Genomic DNA, 20,103 nt, shown 5'->3' on the forward strand with positions numbered 1-20,103 from the left:
TAACTTGATCGGTGGAACCTACAAAGGAAACTTGGTGGGGACTTGAATAGGTGGGAAGCTAATGGCATTAAAGGGAAGAAGACAAACAACATCTACCCGAGTTGTGCCGCAAAAAGAGAAACAGAGAGCGTTTTTTCATTTTCACGAGGCATAATTCAGTAAGAACATGTTATAGGAGAAATTTACAGGACTTTTTTCGCTCTACCCAATTCATCATAAAAATCTTCCTCCTCAACCTGGGAAGGAGACAACTTCATTCTAACACTGCTAGTGCTATGTCTTGCTGCCATGATTTGATTCAGTGAAAACCTCTTCTTTGGCAGGGGCTCAGGTCTTTGCTTTGGTGCACTTTGAGACCTCAATTTGGCCTTGAATGACTGCGTACTGGACATGTAGTTAGGGAAGTTTGCGTAAGGTCTGAAGAAGCTGTCTCCACAGACGCTCTTGGCCGGTGTTTCCGGGGCATTAGACCAGATGGAATTACCACACCGAGGAGTGCTCTGGGCAGTAGAGCACCTGCATTCTTCCCCACTGAAGTACCATTCAAAATCTTGAAAGTTACGAGCAGGAATTGGACATGGAAGAGGTGATGAGATTGTCTGATAAGGCAGATCTTCGCCACACTCGGACAACACCGTGTGGACTCTCCGAGATCTTGATCTGGGTTTGTATGTGTCAATTTCCACGATTTTTGGGGTTTCATCGAATGTATTTAGCACTGAAGCTTCATAAGATGCTGATAACATTTTGCTGCAATAGTCACTTCTTGCTTCATCAAACCTTTCCTGAAAAACAGACGCGCATCAGATTAGAGACTAAATTAACTTCCGAAACCATGTAGATAATATTACCATTTGTGAGGAGTTTGGTCTTACAATAGATTTTCGGTGTCGAATTTCAGGATGAAATCTGTTATCTTTATTGAGAAAACGACGGGCACGCTGAGATCGAACTACTGCTTGAGCTCTTATGAGAGCTTGCATGCTATGCAGGGTTGCAGTAGCCCGTTTTCGAACAAGATAGCCTCTAACAACAGCCTGTAACTTAACCAGTCCCTTTAGTGCTCGTAGTGCTTTTCGGGCCTGACAGTGATAAAAAAAATTTCAGTAGAAGATTACAAAACTTATGTACCAAAAATAAAGGGCAATCTCTGCATAAATTTCATGGACGTTATAGTTTCATGTTTATCTTAATATATGTGGATGAGGGAAAAGGCACCTAAAAAGCATGGGACTTTGGTAGTAACCCAAGAAGGACATCGTGGAAAACGCAAAGAAGCAATGCTTAGTACAGAAGAGAGAGCACAAGAAACAGGAAGACCCATGTCGGAGAAACAAACTTTCAAATTTCAAAATCAGATGTTCAACATAGAGTACAGTGTAAGAAAAAGGTTTAAGGAGAAGCAGAGTGATTAGCCAAGTCAACAACAACGAGAACAACAAACGTACCATCTTATTGACCCACAAAGCCACGGACAATTGGACTGTTCCATTGGCATTTTGAAGTTAGTTTTCCAACTTTTCAGATGAGACACAAAAGTAAGAACTAAGAAAAAAGTACTCAAAACAGTTGTTCCAGTAACACTGTGTGATACTGCAACAGACATGTCTAGAAATATTTCATCACATCACAATGTCAAAAGTCCAAATAAACAAAGCGAAAGAAGAGAATTTGTAGATTTGATTAGGCCAATATGTTGGTCCAAATATGAAAAATGATATAGAAAAAATTGAAAACCTACTCACCAAACAACCCCTAAAAACAGTTTGAATCTTCACAGCAGCCCACCTCTCCCTCCCTCCTGCAAACAAAGTTCCCCTGCCCTGGCTTGTCAGCCTGACAACTGCCGCAGCCGCCTGGGCAGCAGCCACAGCAGCATCAGCCGCGAATGCTGTAGCGGCAGCCAGCGCTATTGCGTGCTTGTTCTGCTCCTTCTCTGACTCAGTGATGTAGTATCTGAAACAAGTAGCATCGGTGACTGGCATTTTACTCGAAGTGCTCGATGGAGACTGAGCAACTGCGCTAGAATCTCGAGACTTGCCAAAGCTCCACTTTTTCTTCTCTCTGCTGTCTCCGGCCAATGGACCTGAATTCTCCACATTATTCTCCTTCATCCCCAGCAAACCCTTCAACCATCTTGTAATCTTCCCCATACTGTTTCTTTCTCTTGCAAGTCACAAACTAGACAAAGAAAAATAAACAACCAAAAAGCCTTGGAGAAATAAAATGTTAGGTACGAAGTCAAAACCCGGGTGGAGTTTATCAAGGCAAATACACCCTAACAACGAAACATACCCTCAGGCCTTCTCATCTTTTCCCTCTCAAAAATTTGAACTGAAATCAGAGAGAAGAACAAAGACCAAGCAAATTCCAGAGAAACAAAGAAGCACTACAACAACAAACAGAAGAGAACAGTGTCCGAGTAATAAAAACGCGAGAGTGGGAAGGAATAAAAATGTTTCGAAAACAATGACCAAAACTCAAGCGGTGTCTGCTGGGAAGAAACAATCTCTACTCAAACAAGAGAAACAGAGAAGAAACCATCCGTAAGTTCTTTGGAACCTTAAGGTTCGAGGCAGAGAAGTGATGCGGGCAGGGTGTGGAGAATAAGATTAACAAAACAAAGAGAATCCAAACCTATAAAACTTGGATGAAGATTGGTTTTTTTCTTTATATATATATTTTGAAAAGAAATTCTGACAGCACCTCGTGAAGAACTGCATTACAAGAGACAAAGAAGATATCACAGAAAGATATAAGGGCTGAAACCCGTTAAAATATAGAGCTTCAGAATCTAACCCACGTAAACAAATAAGAATTACAGACAGAAGGCATTGAAACCTTTTTGGAAAGAAAGTAATAATTGGAAGAGAGGATAACTCACCCGGCCACCTTCCAAAATTCAAAAACAGCGCCGAATTCAGACTCCACCTCCTTCAGCGCCAAAACTCGACTATTCCAAAAAAAAGAAAATTACACACGCACAAACATCTCCCTTTCTTCCTCTTCCTCAATTCTCTCTCGAGGAGAATTTGTCACTTTATTCTGTCTTAATCCTCCGGAGCAACGCTCCGAATGAGAGATACGCACTGACAATCCCGCACTTTTTATGCTTCACTTTCAAGCACCTATTGACTCATTAGTATCTCTCGCCGACATTTTGCTATCTTCTACGACTCAATGACAGTTTAAAGCCATAATTGTCTCTCATATCTCTCTCTCTCTCGTACGAGTGCACTGAACAGCCATTAAAGCTTACAGTTACAGCCATAAAAAGCGCTATTTCGTTAGCTTCTCTTTGTCCCAAGTAATGAGCCCAAAAAAACGCCGAGACTTTGCTTTCTTTTTTGGGTTGGTTCGGCCCTTTGGCGAGTCAATGAGATGAGAATGTTTTAAATAATAATAAGATATTTTATGAATAGTAATGTGTTAGTTTGAATTGAATTTTTTTGTTTTTTAAGAAATGAGAAGAAAAAAATTGAATAATAAATATTATAAAGTTAAAATTTTATTAAAATATAATTTTATAATATTATTTTTATTTAGAAATTTGAAAATATTGAATTGTTTTTTTATTTTTTGTTTAAAAATTTAGAAAAATTGTAATGTTTGGAAAAAGTTTACAACTTAAAATTTTTATCTTATCTTATTTTATCGTATCTCCTTCTCAAACATCACTCAATCACAAATATTTTCAAACTAATATTTACAATTTTTTCAAACTAATCATTATAATTTTTTTAAACTTTCAAACAAAAAATAAAAAACAATTCAATTTTTTTAAACCTCTAAACAAAAATTATATTAAAAATTATATTCTAATAATATTTTAACTTTATAATATTTTTTATTAAATTTTTTTCTCTTATTTTTCAAAACTCTATAAAACATTAAATAAATTATTTCATTACTATTCACAAACTATTTTATTACTATTCACAAATTATCTTATTACTATTTATAAAATTCTCATCTTACCACACACCCCAAACTTATATTAAGTAGGGTTATCGATCTTTGTTAATGCCTGAAATCACCCAAGTTTCTCCTTACCCTATCAATATAATGAAGACGACGTTACACATGGTAAGTGGGGAATGTATTAATTAGTAGATTTGAAAATCATTGATCTTTATCGTTTTTGAACGAAGATTTTGCCACTGTGTCTTAACAATGGAGATGACAGAAATTTAGTGACGTACAGGGCAATGAAAAAGACAAAAGTAATGATTCTTCCTTTTTATAAAGCAATTTTATAACATGATCTCTAATTAATGTGTTAATGATCAATATTTTCCAAGTTTGGTCTTTTAAATTTTATCATCTCATCGTTAAACACAATTTCTTTTTTAAAAATCATTACACGTATAATTAGATATTTATGTAATAAAGTTTGAATTTTTGAAACTATAATTACAACTTAATATTTTTTAAATTTTCCAATAGCTTGGAATTAATCGATTAGGACTAGTTCTTTGTGAAAAGTGGAGGAGATTGGTCGAAAACGAAGATTGGATTGGCTAAACCCCAATCCGATAAACACAATTGATAATTATTTTTCCGAATTTCTTAATTTTTATTTTTGCATTCTCATAAATTTTTCAAAAAGTTTGAGAATTGAAAAAAGAAAAATATTGAAAAAATAAAACATTTCGGCCACAACTTGGTTAGTTGGAGTGCCTCGTAGGTGTCGTCCTTATATTAATTTGCGGGTGTTGATACTCGGTTCTGTGATTTTGCTCCCTCAAATTTATTACAAGTGCAATTTCATTTTTTTTTCTTTTTTTTAAATAATTTTTAAACATTTAAAACAAATACATCATTTCACTAATTGTCATTTTTTTAATTATTAAAAAAATAACCCATTAATAACTTTGAGGGAGTAAAATGACATGACAAAGCATCATTTTCCTTAATTTGCTATTTCGGTTTTGTTTCCTTCTCTCTCATGGCAGGTTGAATTTATTATTTTACGACTTCAGCATGGAAAGATTAGGAAGCTATTGGGACAGTGACGTAAAATAGTTTTAGATGAACGTTAAAAATTAAATAAAATATTATTTTTTAATATTATTTTTATTTTAAAATTTAAAAATATTAAATTATTTATTATATTTTATGTAAAAATTTAAAAAAATTATAATAATAAAATGAGATAAAATATTTAAAAAATGAAATGACTGACACTCTCAATCGGCTCAAGAAGTTGGATCAGTGCCAATTTTTGGCTGCGAAGACACGTTGAATATCTCAGAAAGAAAGACAGCAGCTCTAGTAAGTAATATTTTAATTGCCGGCTTTCATAGCATTAATATTGGATTTATTATTTTTATCTTTAAAATTTAATGAAAAATATATATTTTTTATAAATCTAAAATCTTTCTATCCATAATTCCACATTAGATTAGTTATTGGATTCATCAAAATAATAATATAATATTATTTTGTTAATAATAATATTTTTAATTTATTTTTTTCATATTTTACAATTACACTAACTATATGTTAATTAATAATTTAATTTGATACTTAAATTATTATTTTCCAACTTAAATATATTGTGGCTCAAAATTAGAAAACAATAATTTAAGTAAATAAAATAATGGTTATAGAGTGTGAATAGTGAGTCTTCAAATTTGAAGATAAAGGGAAATGTATTGTAGCTAAAAGTTTGACATTTGAGCATATGGTGAATCCAATGCCAGGATTTTAAAGCTAAAATCATCAAATTTTTAAAATTAGACTCATTTGATGAGTCTAATGCTAGTGCTCTCAGGCATGCATATACAGTCTTCAACATTATGAATAGGAAAATACTAGTATGCAGCCCCAACTTGACCACTCTTTTTGACCGCTTGGCAAATTTTTTTTTTTTTTTTTTTTTACTTAAAGCATTGGCAATGGACTAGTCAAATGCCAATGCAAGTCCAAACTTTAGCTAGATGTGAGAAAAAGCCTATATATTGGACTAGCCAATGGTCCAAAGCTTAATAATTGATGAATAGTAAATCTTAAGTCATCTCCAAATATAACTAGTTACTATTCACAATGGAAAGCAATATTTAATTTTTCATCACTTCCTTCTCTCTTTGAATGGTAAAACATGCATGGCATACACATTATTTCTACTAATGAATAGAGTAGACACATTATTTCTACAAAGTATGAAGATCTAAGAAATATATAAATTGTATTTGTAAAAAAAAATTTTTAAAAAATAAAAAATATTATATTATATTATTATTTTAACTTTATAATGACTAGTCCAATATGAACTCACCTAGTCAAAAGTTAATATTATAGCCAAAAGTTAAGATTCTAACCAAACTTTAGACTTGACAATGGCTAGATTATTACCAATGCTCTTAGTGATTAAGAAAGTATTTTTAAATGTATTGATATATTTTTTTATTTTTTAAAAATATTTGAATGTATTAAAAAAATGTGAAATTAAAAAAGTAAAAAAAAAAAAAAAAAAAGACCATTCATCACGCCCAACGGTAAATGCTAGGCAGAATAGCATTGCCCTTGTGAATAATGCAAAAGAATGTACTGGACTCGTGTATTTTATGCCTCGTTATTTTTACAACACTTACCATTAATTTCAACAAATTTAATTTTAAAAATTTTTTAATTTTCATACAAAATAAAATAAATAATTCAAATTTTTTAATTTTTAAAATAAAATAATATTAAAAAAATATATTTTAATAATATTTTATTTAATTTTTAATTTTAATCTCAACTCATTTTAACTCATTTCATATCATGCAAGAACAAATGTTGCCTGATTAGTTATTTGGAAATGATGGATTCTATAATGGTATATAGCCCATGAACACTCCTAGCATTGAGGCAACTGCCTCAGCTTTGCAGAGTCTAAAGCATTTCCTTAATTGACTTGGGATTTCTAGACTAGCTTTTGCTGTGATTTAATTCACCAGAAAACCAAATACAAACCGATAATATCGGAAGTTACGCGTTTCTTAATAATATATAATGTATTCTCAGAACATTTTGTCTGGCCGTTTGGATACGTTACTTTTGACTTTTGAGCTGAAGATTCTTCTGTTCTTCACCACCGAAAAATATGCACCAAAATGTCAAACCGACAGAAATCAAATCTCACCCTTCAAACAACAGCAGCGATCAAGGGATTAACAGAAATTTTCTTCACTTCATCGGTGAGTCTAGTTGCGTACTTTTTCTTGCTTGCTGCCCCCAACTGAAAGCAAGCAAATCATAATACTGATCAGGACAATAATAATTCAAAGCAGCTAGCTATACATGTGAAATTACAGGATGAACTTACGGCTAAGTGCAGAGAGTTCAGAGCTCTTCAACACGCGCAGCCTCTTCACCGTAGATATAAACATGCTGCAAATCACAAAATATCTGAGTCAATTGGAAACACTAGATGCAAGAACCGGAATGGCCAAATTTAATGATTGGTATTGAGATTTTGAAATGCAAGAAGCCAGGATAGACAGTTCTAGTGATGGGTATTGAGATTTTTGGCTGTTGGAACAGTACAATTGGATAAACAGTTATGGGATACATTTATAACAAAATAGCTAAAAAGGATTATGCATAAAGGATATGAATATCAGATATTAGGAAACAAATACTTTTAACCAAGTGTTGGATCCAAGAGAGATAAGATGCTTACTGCCATGGGACATCCCCAACAAGCATCATGTCTCCTTCATTATCCTCATAAACAAGAGTATACTCGCCGCTTGCATCCAATAAACCGGTAAGAGCTTTCTCTTCCTCTTGCTTGTTCTGGATTCCAGCAGGGCAAGAATCTTTTTGAGCTAGACAATTGAGCAGATGACAAACAAAATGTAATAGTTAGATCTCTGTGTTTAAAGTCAACGGTAAAGGAAGTAAAACCATGAATGTAATGTTCAATTCCTCATTTCCCCCAACCACCCCGCCCCCTATTCTAACTACAAGAAGATAAAAAGCTCCTTTTATAGCATCAAGGTGTCACATGACAACCCTATGCATTGAAATTGCTTGGTGTTGAGAATTTGACCATACGGCGTTAGCTATCGAACAGAATTTCTAGTGACGTACATACTATGAATACCATATGTTTAATGTAAAAAACTGACTATATATAGACATCAGTCACCATCACACCAAACTTATGTTGAATAAGCGGAAATTGCTGCATAGCAAAGGAAGAAATTCATTTAAAAACCGCACGAATGTACACAGACATTGACTGAAAAGGATATCAGTTGAAAAAAAGAAAAAGAGACAATGTAGATAACCTGCAATTAGACCTCTAAAGAGTTCATCAACAGCAGAGGAGAGTTTCTCATAACTATCATAGGCTTTAAGATCCACTTTCCGCCCAATGGGCAGTCCATGCATATTGATCTTCACGAATAGGCCTTTTCGACAAGTTTCAACCGGTGTTCGACTGGCAACCTTGTCTGCGACCCCATTTTGAGAAACAGGAGCTGGTTTTGAAGAGCTGCTACTCGCAAGATTCTTCCTGAATGATCGAATTGGAGGCCAGCCCACCACCGGTCCAGGAGCAGTCCTATAATTGGTAGAGAAGGTAGGAAAGCACAAGATAAGAAAAAAAACGCTATCAAATCAATAAAAAGTTAGAATACAGAGCTTAAGCACCTTTGACCATCGTGATACCAAAATTCTAAGTACCGTTAAAATTATTTTACTGAAGTAGCCACAAGACTACAACTGCAAATACAGTGAAAAGTATCGAATGCAAACATAATGCAGAACTCCTAAATATCTTGGTGTACCATATTCTTCTTGTTTAGGAGTACAATATAGTTTTTTTTTTTTTTTTTTTTTTTCCTTTTACTAAATGCATGAGAAGGTACGTTTATATTTCAAAAAGAGAAAAACTGAGGGGGGAAAAACAAAGAGGGAAGAAATGAAGGTCAAAGTAACATAATGAAGGGAAAAATACATTAACATCATATATATTTTTTGTATTGGTCCGAACAAAGTCCTGACTAATTCAATAGGTGGACGAGCCCTCGAGAAGAGTTTCTCGCAAACAAGCTAATGGCAAGGAATTTCCTGCAAACAAGCTTAACTTCGTATATATGACAATAAATGATAACACTAGTGAAGAAAAAGGTCTGAATTGCCCAAACAAGCAAACGGCTAAAATTGATGGGACAAAAAAAGAAAGAAAGAAAAGTAGACAAATATATAGAATTGGAAACAAATGAACCATTGCACTTCAAATGAATGAATGGGCAAGATATAGATATAGATATAGATATATAGTTAAAAACAATGGATCTATTTTACATATAGAAAACATAAAGAATTGGAGTAATCATGCATGGACCACAGCTCCAACAACGTGACCTGGGAGCGAATATCCTGTGTCAAAAACCGAAAGATGTAAAAAAAAAAAAAAATGCATAAGAGAGGAAAAGCTGAAGTACCTTTTCTGAGAGCTGTTTGGCACAGCTGTCGTTGCAGAAGATGGCGAAAATGCTCTCTTCTCTGCACTCTGTATGTCTACCGCTTCAGTGCAACAGCGCTGCGATGCTTCCTGAGCCATAACGGGCAGAACCTGAAGGGGAGACGTTAACTGCAGAAAAGAGGGAACTTTTGTCTGCTGTTGGTTGTGCTGGGTCTTTCCTCGGTAACCGTAAGCCGAAGAAGACCATGGAGATGAAATAACAGCCCTTACTGGGTTCTCAGAGGCAGAAAACATCTGGGTTTGGCTTCCATTGCTTATGTTTTGGGTCATGGAAGAGAAGTACCCAAGAGAGAGTAGAGACTCACTTTTATCTCCAGGGTCTTTCCTTGCGCTATCTCTCATAGACCAGTCCTGATCACCTGGGGGACCAAGCCTAAGTTCCAACTCTTTCTCCTCTGAGGGACCATGCCGCCTTTGCCCATCTCTGTTCACAAGCCACTCTCTTTCTTTGGGAATGAAATCTAGAAACTGGGGGCAGACCTCGTGATTTCCTGCAGATCCCTCCATCTCTAAGAAGGAAGGAGTTTACTGGAAACAAATCGGATGGAAAATGACCTTGTCTCTACCTGTGTGTCGATTAGAAGCAAGAACATTTGAGCACCTCCATGAAAATGCAAAATATTCTAAGATCATAAACTTGACATACCTTAAGAAGTTAACCAGAGCTCAAAACCATGAAGACCAACATCCTCAAATCAACAAGGAAACAGTTATTTTGACCTCTGAACCGAAAACTCGGGGGTATTGAAGTGTCTGAAAAACTTCGATATCTCAGCTACCAGAGCAATAAAACAAGGAGAACCTATCAAAAACCCAAAAAACGTCAGGACCTTCAACCCAAAAACATAAAACAAACGCCCTGAGACTTGCACCTATACAGCACGATATTATAATAGCCCAAGAGAAACCTTACCAAAGAGACAGAAACCCCAATGAGAAATAACAACCAAAAGCAAAGATAGTGAGTCGAGGGAGCTATTATAGCATGGAATTGATATCTAGCTTTACTCTTTTCACAACTTTCTCTTTACTGGTTTTTTTCTCTCTCTCGGTATATAGAGGTTCCAGAGGATGATAAACCAAATGAGATTCTCAAGAACCCAAAAAAAGAAAAGGAATTAGAGCATAAAGCACGCAACCAAAAAACGTTAGGTTGTTCAGCTCAAGAAGCAAAGCAACGCGTGCTGTGCTGACCACCCCCTAAAGATACCTCCCATTTGGGTCTACCACACTTAACCAACAAACATATATACGCTCGCGCACACAGACACACTAACCTCTCTTTTTAGCACACTATCCCAAACATCGATCTCTTGCCTTTATTATTAAGGTCTCGTCCAAGAGAGAAAGTCAGTAAGACAAAGACTTGCATGCGTATGACGATAATTTTGCTACGAAAGTCACTCCTCTGGTTAAAACAGTCTTAGGACCATGCCAATTAAGTTGATTTTAGTTACACCCGATAGAAATAGAGAGACACAGACTTATTGGGACCCTGTCTGCACACAGTCCCAAAACGTCTCCCTTCAATTTATTAATGTCAACGTCAGTGCATGGTTAAGTAGGATATAATTAATTAAGGTAACTTTAATTAGCAAAGACGCTTGACACCTAATTCAAATATTCGCTTCCTTGCTTTTCATGGGGTAAAAAACTGATAGATGGGATGGCTCTGATAATCTATTTGTATTTTAGCTTCTATATCATGCCATGGAAGAAGAACGTCAGCTCTGCGTTTCCCTTACCTCGGAGAGGAGGATCATGTCGAAGGATATTCATCGTATAAATCTCTCCAATATTCTAAAAGTGTGTTATTTCCAAATCTCTCCCATCTTTGATGAACAACCCCATCTTTCATCTTCTAACCGACCATCTCTACAAGCCCCGTGAACCCCATGTTTCCACTCTTCTAATGTTGTATATTTTTATCAAATAATAAAAATTTGAGAGGAAAAAAAAAAAAAAAAAAAAAGAACATAAACTATTTGACCACAACACCACAGATAATTAAATTTTGGGCATCCGTATCACGTCTGATCACTTTGTTTTTTCCTTTCATTAGATTCGGCTTTTGTCTTGTTCTCTCGTGAGATGCAAACACGTGTTTTCTATGTCCTGTTTGTGGACATGCATACGGCTTCATCTCTTGCTATTCAGATTATCACACAATTAACCCTTTAATTTCTACTATTATTCCATAGTGAAAATCTGCTAACCGGCTGCAGTGTTAACCCTTAAAAACACCCGCCAATCAAAAGTTGTCACGTCGTCCACTCATGAGAGAGAGCCTCAGGCGCACAACACAATGAACACATGAGAATCTAAGGGGTTTTTTTCCTCACTTCTGCCCATATAGCAAGCCCACAAGGGACTATTGGGAAAGTAAGTCAAAAAGTCCAGCAAAGCCCAACGACTCACCTCTAAAAAGAGTCAGTGGACCTCTACAGAGTACTTAGCCTATGAGCAAAACTCACCAACGAAGCAACCCACGCATGCGGAAAGCAGACGATAGTGGCAGATAAGGCTCGCCGCCTTGACACTTCCCCGATGACACTCTACCATCGGGAGCCTGCACATATATGTGGACGGGAAATATGGAGAACCCTGGATCTCCTGACAACAGGCATGAAGGGACTTAACAAGAAACGTCTATAAGGTAAAGTAAGTCAGGGAGCCATGCCACATTAATGGCTCCACTCCTCGAACTCTACACCACCCCAAAAGCCACGTCGCATTCAAGAATTCTAACTAAATGAACAGTTGAAGGGACATTGGCTCTCCCAAATCAGCTACGAGCTGTCCCCATACAAAAACCTTATATAAAAGCCGACCCCGAGTACGAAGAACCCCATCTGATTCCTCTAAACTCATGCAAAAACAACTAAGGAGATATACTGATTTTAGCATCGGAGACTCCCCGATTTCCACCAAAGCCACACATTCTTTGTGTTTTCTTAAGTGTGTAGGTGAAAGACTCAGAATCCGAGTTGCTGAAATCTTGTCCAAAGACATACGAAATACGACGTTAACACCTCTGCTTCTAATTCAAAACCCATCCCTCTCCTTCTTTTTCAAAACCCATCCCTCGCGCTCTCTCTCCCTTGCAAAATTGTTGTGACCCACAAACGACAAAGCCGGTCGTGGTTTGCTTGGTTGTGCAGGGATTCCATTGACTATATATCAAAGAAAAAGGCTATCCACCAAATAAACATCAACCACAAAAGATGATAAACCAGAAAAAATTCCATATGATAAAACTTGATAACCCAAAAGCATTCGTTGTAGAAGTCGAATATTGACCAATGCAAGCGAGGGCTTTCTATACCCAAAATGTTGTAGTGTCCTATTGAAAACAGAAGAATGCAGATTTGCCACCCTAGCTTATTTTCGAAACTTCTCCAAAAGTTTAGTAAGTTCAAATCAAACATCCTCCCAAAATTTAAACACACTCATCTCCTTCAAAATGGCCAAATCTCAATAACTCATTACCATTTCATTTTCAAATGAAACCCCTGACTTTTTGACAATCGAACCAAGCAAAAACATCTAGAAGAGAACCATAAAGAATAGGAACACAATCATTGTCTAATCCAAATGAGGTAATCTAGCTTCTTGAAAAGCAAAAATCTTGAGAACCTCAATCTAGATCTTTGTAAAAATGGGTGTTTATTGGTTGTACTAGCTAGGCATGTGCAGAAAATCGACTGACCCGGCCTGTCTGTGAGCAGCGACCCGACCCGACCCAACCCGAAAAATACGGGTTTAACTCTTGATTGGGTTCGACTCGTACAACCCACTTATAAAATCTGTAACCCTAGCCCCCTTCCCAAAATCAATTTTAACCCTTCTCTAAGGACCGAGAATTACTTCAAGATAGTGAAAGCTACCGTCGAAGCCTCGAAGGTATTATCTATGAGAGGGATGTGTGGTGTAATTATACAAATGTTGACTTTTCTTGCAACACGAACTGGTGGATGGGATCGATTCTCTCTTTTCTCCAATTCGCAATGGGTAAGTACTTCCTCTCCAACATCCACTTTTCTCTTCCAAACAGACTTGCAAAACATTCTAACCTAAATCCGAAGAATCAATTTGTCTTGTCTAACTTTCCTCCTTACTTTCAATGGCTCGTTAAACACAATAAATGCATTGAATCCCTTGTATCAAAAACAAAGTTTTTGATTTGAAATATTATGGCTCTTGAACTTGCAACAGAAAATGCTTGAAGGAAGGAAAATGAGTGTTGAAGACTAAGAAAAAAAAAAGAGGGGGGGGGGGTTGACCCAATCAATAATATTCGGGTCGGGTCGATTCTGTCCAACCGATCGAGAAGTGTGGGTCGGGTCCAAATGTTGAATGGATTGATCGGGTTGTAACCCTCATACTAGCTGAGTTATAGCAAAAAATATTGTCTCTCTCTATGTAATCCGTTTTCAAAGATCCCATTCAAAATGTTGGATGCGAAGTCAAAACTAGTGTTTTTAGAATATTGAAATAGGACGACATTTTCAATTGTATCATGTGTGATGTTGCTCATTAAACTAGTGTGTGGAGTACTTAAATGTCCAACTTTCATTAGAGGGCATAAAACTCCTAATATATCATATCATATCAATGCGAAACCCTAGTGGATGAAAAACGTCTGCAGATCATACAGGATTAATATATTTTTTATTCTAGATGAATTCATTGGCAACATAACGAGCCGGCCATTTGTCAAAATTTATTGGTGAATCAACCTAACATGCCGCATTTCTTAAATGAAGTACTATTTTCGGTCAACATAATGTTGCACGGCATATTCATATTATTATATGATCTTCTCATTTATGCATTTTTCGTTTATTTTGAATAGTCAAATGAACAAACCCACCTCTCCCACGTGTTAAAAAGTGAACAGAGGAAGTTTGGAATGTGTTATTTTCAGCCTGCAGGATGCAGATATAAGTGATTAATGAAGCATTCAACAACACATTAATTTCAGTACCATTTCCCTGGGATTACTGACAGTGTATAATTATTATTTTTTTTTTTTGGGTTAATTTTTACAAATTTTGGTCGGCTTTACTTTTGTATAAATTCAAGTGTTCCTGTTTTTTGCTTCGTTCTTTACTTCACGTGCAATAGGGCTGAATTTGTGGTATAATTTGAGATTATAATATATGGTATATGATTGAGAAAATTTATTTTAGAATTTAAAATTGTTGACTTTATACCCAATCCGCTAAAAATGTATGGCAAGAATTCTTTAGAGTATTTTTTTTTTCAAATGATGAGTATTTAATAAAATTTTAAATACCTAAGTATTAAGAAAAAAATATGAAAAAAATATGTACATATCAAAATTGCGTTAATGATTATATTTTAAAGAACTTGTTGAAAATATAAGTCATATGTTTTTATTCATAATGTGAACATGTTAAAAAGATCATTGATATGCTTAGTATTTTGTTACTGGATGTTGAAAAATATCTATTATGGTTGTTTCTGTTTTACTGTCTGTCCACTTTATATGTACATTAAATAGTGTGGATGGATGATGACAAAATAATATCTAAAACAGACATGAATTGGAATTCAACGCACTATAATATTAGCCTTAATTGTCTCGATTAAAGATCATGTTAAATTAAGTTATAAGTGTTGTGATATATGGAAGGAAATTTGTTAGTTATATAACAGAGGACCGCCATAACTCGCATTTGTAGTTAATTTGACATTGGTATTAAAATATTACAGAATTCTGTAATACATTTTGAGTTAGGAATGTTTTATGGAAATAAACGCACACAATATGATTAATTTCTTATTATAAACCTATGAAGGGAAAATGGTATTTAATGGGAGAATGAGTCATGTAAGAAAATGCAAGAGTTTTGTTAAAACTCTATATCACACATACCTATATCTTAATAGGTTTAGATTAGTCTAAATATTATCACTTAATTAATATGTCAAAGTGGGATAAGAATACCTCTAAATTTAGTTATAATAGGATACAAATATTTTTAAATTTCATAATTACCAAAAGTTTATAAATAGTACTGAGGAGTTAAGGATTGAGAGATACTCGAAAATAAAATTATTAAAGTGATTATTCTCTCATAATTAGATCAAATTTTTTAACAAGCTGAAATAGAGTAAAGTAGGTTTTGAGGTGCGTTTGGTTACTAAATTATTCTCAACTCATCATTACAACTTTTTCAAATTCTAATACAAAATATAATAAACAATTCAACTTTTTCAAATCCAAAAATAATAATAATATTAAAAAATAATATTCTAACAATATTTTATCATCTCAACTCAACTCAATTTAACATCCAAACACAGTTATTATTAAAGTAAGTTTTCTAATTATTATTATTTATTATCGTATATAAAATTAGAGCATTGGTAGTGGCTTCTCCATCTTCATCTTCATCTTTAAATTTAAAGAATATGTCTTGAAATTCATCTACATTGGTTTATGCATCTCTAAATTTTTACATAGCTATAAATAGTATTTCTTCAAATTTGAAGAAGTATTATTCATTCTTCAAACATTATTTTACTATTTTTTTCTCTCTCTTACCCATTAAAATCAACTTTGTGAAATTTATATTAAGATGATTTTGATACATAAATTTTTTATTAAGTTGATAATACAAAGTGGATATTAATTGTAAAAAATATATAAAAAAATAATTTAAGAAAACAAATAAAAAATAAAAAATAATAATATTTTATTATTATTTGATTCAAAAATGCATAAACAATATGAGAGTTTTTTTTCATATGCAAAATCATTATTCAAAAATGACGATTTTACATATAAAGATATATAAATCACTACCAATACTATAAGAGTATTAGCAATGGCTTATTTATCTTTATCTTTAAATTTGAATGATATATCTTTATATTTATTTATATTGATTTATATATCTCTAAATTTTTACATAACTATAAATAATATTTCTTCAAATTTAAAGAAACGTTATTCATTATTTAAATATTATTTTATTATTTTTTTCTCTCTCCTACCTATTAAATTAACTTTGTAGAATTAACTTTATATCAAGACTCAGGAGCCGTATATTTGAGAATGGATCGATGGCTATGAACAGCTCGTGTCATAAATGTCATATCAAAGTTCTATCTTTATGAGATATAGGGGTCGTACGTGTAATGATGCCTTGTCCCTCCCTGAGTCTGAGATCGACATGTATCGTATTGGAAGTCAGACACGGCGCACCGAAGCCTCCCCGCGGTCCTGTCATGTAGTCAGCTTGCAATTGATGGCATTCTCCCGACCGTCTGATCCAATATTATATTATTTTTTAATTTTTAATTTTTAATTTTTTTGCTTTTGGCTTTTATATTGTTTTTTTGAGTGAAGTGGTGTTTGGATTGGATTCGTTGTTAGACAGCTTGTCGGAAATGCATCGAAAAATAAAAATATTCCATTGCTTCTAGGTTCTTTTTTACTTGTAAATAAACGAGAGAAAATAATTATTAGGCTGATAACGATATAAATATAAGAAAAATTATAAACACATAATATTTTTTACAGTATATTTCATAATTATATTTTAAAATAAGAATATTATTATAAAATATGATATAAAAATCTTTATAAAAATATCTTTATTTTACGCCATGTATTATGAAAAATATTATAAAAAATATTGTGTATATCATTACTCTAAATATAAAGTCTAGGGATGTAAAATCTTATTGAAGAAGTTCTCAATATATATATTATATGAGATTTACTATGCATTAATTATTATTTATTCTTACATCTCATACTTATAACTTTTTTCATAGAATGTATGTGTATTTTTCATAGAATATGTGAGTGTTTTTTATAAAATACTGTGAAGTATAAGGTAGTAATAGTGACCAATAAAAATAATTTTTCATATATATTTATATATATATGACTGATATTTCCTATGAAATTTTGTTTTAAGATATAAACTTAAAAAAACATGCATGAAACGTGTTTTCTTTTCCACTTCTAGGCCTTGAACGAACCAAAATTATGAAAGAGCTATAGTGGAAAACATGGTAGGGTTTTCGATTGTAAATCCAGTTTCCTAAAGGGTTTTGGATTTTCGAAAGACATTAATGTTGCCAAAATATAAATTGACGCAGATATTATATATATATATATATATATATATATATGCGCCCGCGTGTGTGTGTATTCGTCACTGTTGGATTTTATAATATATAGTGAAAATATCATGGGATGCAAAGTGAGTAAACAGGGCCGGGCATGCATATAATTTGTGATATGCCTAAAATTAGGAGGGAGTACTCGGACGACAACCCTAATCGCCATGGTCAAATGATGATGCTGTGGGCACTGGACTCTCGACTCTCACATGGTTTGCCGGATTGCTGGCGGATGCATGGGAGATGTCACGAAGATGTTTTGCTAAGGTGGCATGCATGAGCTAACCAGGTTTAATAATAATTTATTATCACGTTTAATTATAATAGATAGAAAGATGATAGTTGAAAAAAAATGATCTTTTTCGTAATAATCACGTGTTAAAATATTTTTGATTATGACGTATCGGCGACGTTTTACGATATTCACACAATGCTAGCTTACAACGGATCGACTAGTACTACTTCGTTTGTTGTCTAGTTAAATCTTCCTTTGTAGCAAAGAATACCGAAATTTTTTTTTTTTTTTATATATATATATATCCATTTAACTTGGAATTTATCCCTACCGTACGTGAAATTCTCACAAATTAATCAGCTGCAATTCCATAAAAATATATAACAGTTTATGATCTGTCAATCGAGAACTTCCATCCAAACAAGTACCAGAAATCATTATGAAATTCCCGAAAGCCAAAACTATTCCGATTTCCCTAATCCCGGGTAGGCTTATAAAACTATATTCCTCCATGTCCTGATCTCTGTCTGGTCGACTCGAGCTCTCTACATCAATGTTTCTGTCTCTTTCACGCCCTTGACGCTTTGTTCGCCGCAGCGTGCGAGGAAAGGGCAGCTTATAATCCCATCTGCGCGAGATAATCCCTTTGTTTTCCCACGTTTTTAACATCAAATCATCCACACCACTACCAACTATATATATATATAGCAAATTGAAACGACTACAGCCATACAAAATCAATGCATGCATATTCTCCCAACTTTGTTCGTGGCAGAGACCCCACCTTATCACCTTGAGATAGATAGATCGATACATGGCTTAATTCCCACATACAGATCCCCTTTCATCGGCTTTTTCTCTCGCTAGTTTTCTTCACTGTGTTCATTGCCTCCATCGCTGTCCTTTAATTTTTATGGTTTCTTCGTGGCCCCCTTTGGTGCGATCTTTTTACAAGAAGTTGTCCCCATGCGCCGCTATTATACCCAATTATATGACAAGTAGTGGGATCAACCGATTCTCTTTCCTCTCTTTTGCATCGAATGATTTCACAGGTGAAAAACCTGCCTTATAATCATCACACTCGCTGAATCTTATTCATCAACTTCTCCACTTTCTAGAAGATCAGATCAAAATGCATTACATATTATATAAACCACAGTTTTATGACATGGGATGATAATGCAGTACTGAATTTGTTTGGCTAGCTAGATCCTGATCGATCTTGGATAATGCACAACGCACGCCCAAGAAAGTAATTAGGGTCTTACTTTTGAATAAGCTCATGAAGAGGTCGAAGTTGTTATTAATTAGTTGTGAATGTTATAATTGGATGAAGTTGGTTGGTGAAAAATAATATATAATATTCCCAATAATTTCACGATGTCATATGATCTCCTTAGAAAACGTGCAATAATTTCTTTAAAGAATGTCAATTAATTAAATAGCAATAATCTTTCCATATTATTTAAGCCAAGTTAATGATACATCATAACTACTTCTTCGTTTATCCTTTTCTAACATTAATTAGCTCACCCAAACTGCTACAAGAATGTTAAAGATCTGATTGCAGGGAGGAAAATAATAGAGAAATAATAATATATATAGGGAAAGTAAAGAAAAAAAATGGAAAATATCTGGAGTGACATGTTGAAAAAGTATTTAGACCTCGTTTAAATAGTGATATAAGATAAAATGATTTATAAATAATAGTGAAATATTTGAGTATATGTTTTATGGGATTTTGGAAAAGAATAGAGAAAAAGTTGAATAAAAATATTAAAAAGTTAAAATATTATTAAAATATTATTTTTATTTTAGAATTTGAAAAAATTAAATTATTTTTTATAGTTTGTTTATAAATTTTGGAAAGTTATAATGATTAAGGATTGATTAGATAAAAAAAATCAAAAATTTCAAAATTAAAAAAATATTTATATTTGTGATATTTAGATATTAATATAAGATAAGATAATTTAATTATTTAAGATGACTTTGCTATCCATACAAGACAATACTAGATAAATATTACTTGGAGTACGTGTATTTTACCTACTGTACGCGTAGATAAAGTAGGAATGCTGCTTTTTAAGTAGTGGTTAAAATATATAGATGATGCACACAGCTGGATCAAGATGTGATCCTTATCCAAAGCTTATGGTGATAGCTAGTAACAATATCTTCACGATCATCTTCTGCTTACTTTCAATATGATGACGAT

General features: G+C 33.8%; 2 protein-coding genes across 2 annotated transcripts; both read right to left on the bottom strand.

The window, feature by feature from the left end:
* Positions 1–119: 119 nt before the first annotated feature.
* Positions 120–3,291, bottom strand: LOC121247703 (protein IQ-DOMAIN 14-like). Its single transcript, XM_041146113.1, has 3 exons — positions 1,746–3,291; positions 876–1,082; positions 120–785 (listed from the first exon to the last, which is right to left on the bottom strand). Exons 1-3 carry the CDS (start codon positions 2,151–2,153, stop codon positions 183–185), a joined length of 1,218 nt encoding a protein of 405 aa, XP_041002047.1. The 5' UTR covers positions 2,154–3,291; the 3' UTR covers positions 120–182.
* Positions 3,292–6,966: 3,675 nt separating this feature from the next.
* LOC121247705 (auxin-responsive protein IAA26-like) lies at positions 6,967–10,774 on the bottom strand. Its single transcript, XM_041146117.1, has 7 exons — positions 10,398–10,774; positions 10,131–10,259; positions 9,444–10,050; positions 8,283–8,557; positions 7,670–7,817; positions 7,313–7,377; positions 6,967–7,225 (listed from the first exon to the last, which is right to left on the bottom strand). Exons 3-7 carry the CDS (start codon positions 9,989–9,991, stop codon positions 7,191–7,193), a joined length of 1,071 nt encoding a protein of 356 aa, XP_041002051.1. The 5' UTR covers positions 9,992–10,050; positions 10,131–10,259; positions 10,398–10,774; the 3' UTR covers positions 6,967–7,190.
* Between the last annotated feature and the right edge of the window lie 9,329 nt (positions 10,775–20,103).

The sequence above is a fragment of the Juglans microcarpa x Juglans regia genome, chromosome 1S, assembly GCF_004785595.1.
Source record: "Juglans microcarpa x Juglans regia isolate MS1-56 chromosome 1S, Jm3101_v1.0, whole genome shotgun sequence".
Classification (NCBI taxonomy): Eukaryota; Viridiplantae; Streptophyta; class Magnoliopsida; order Fagales; family Juglandaceae; genus Juglans; species Juglans microcarpa x Juglans regia.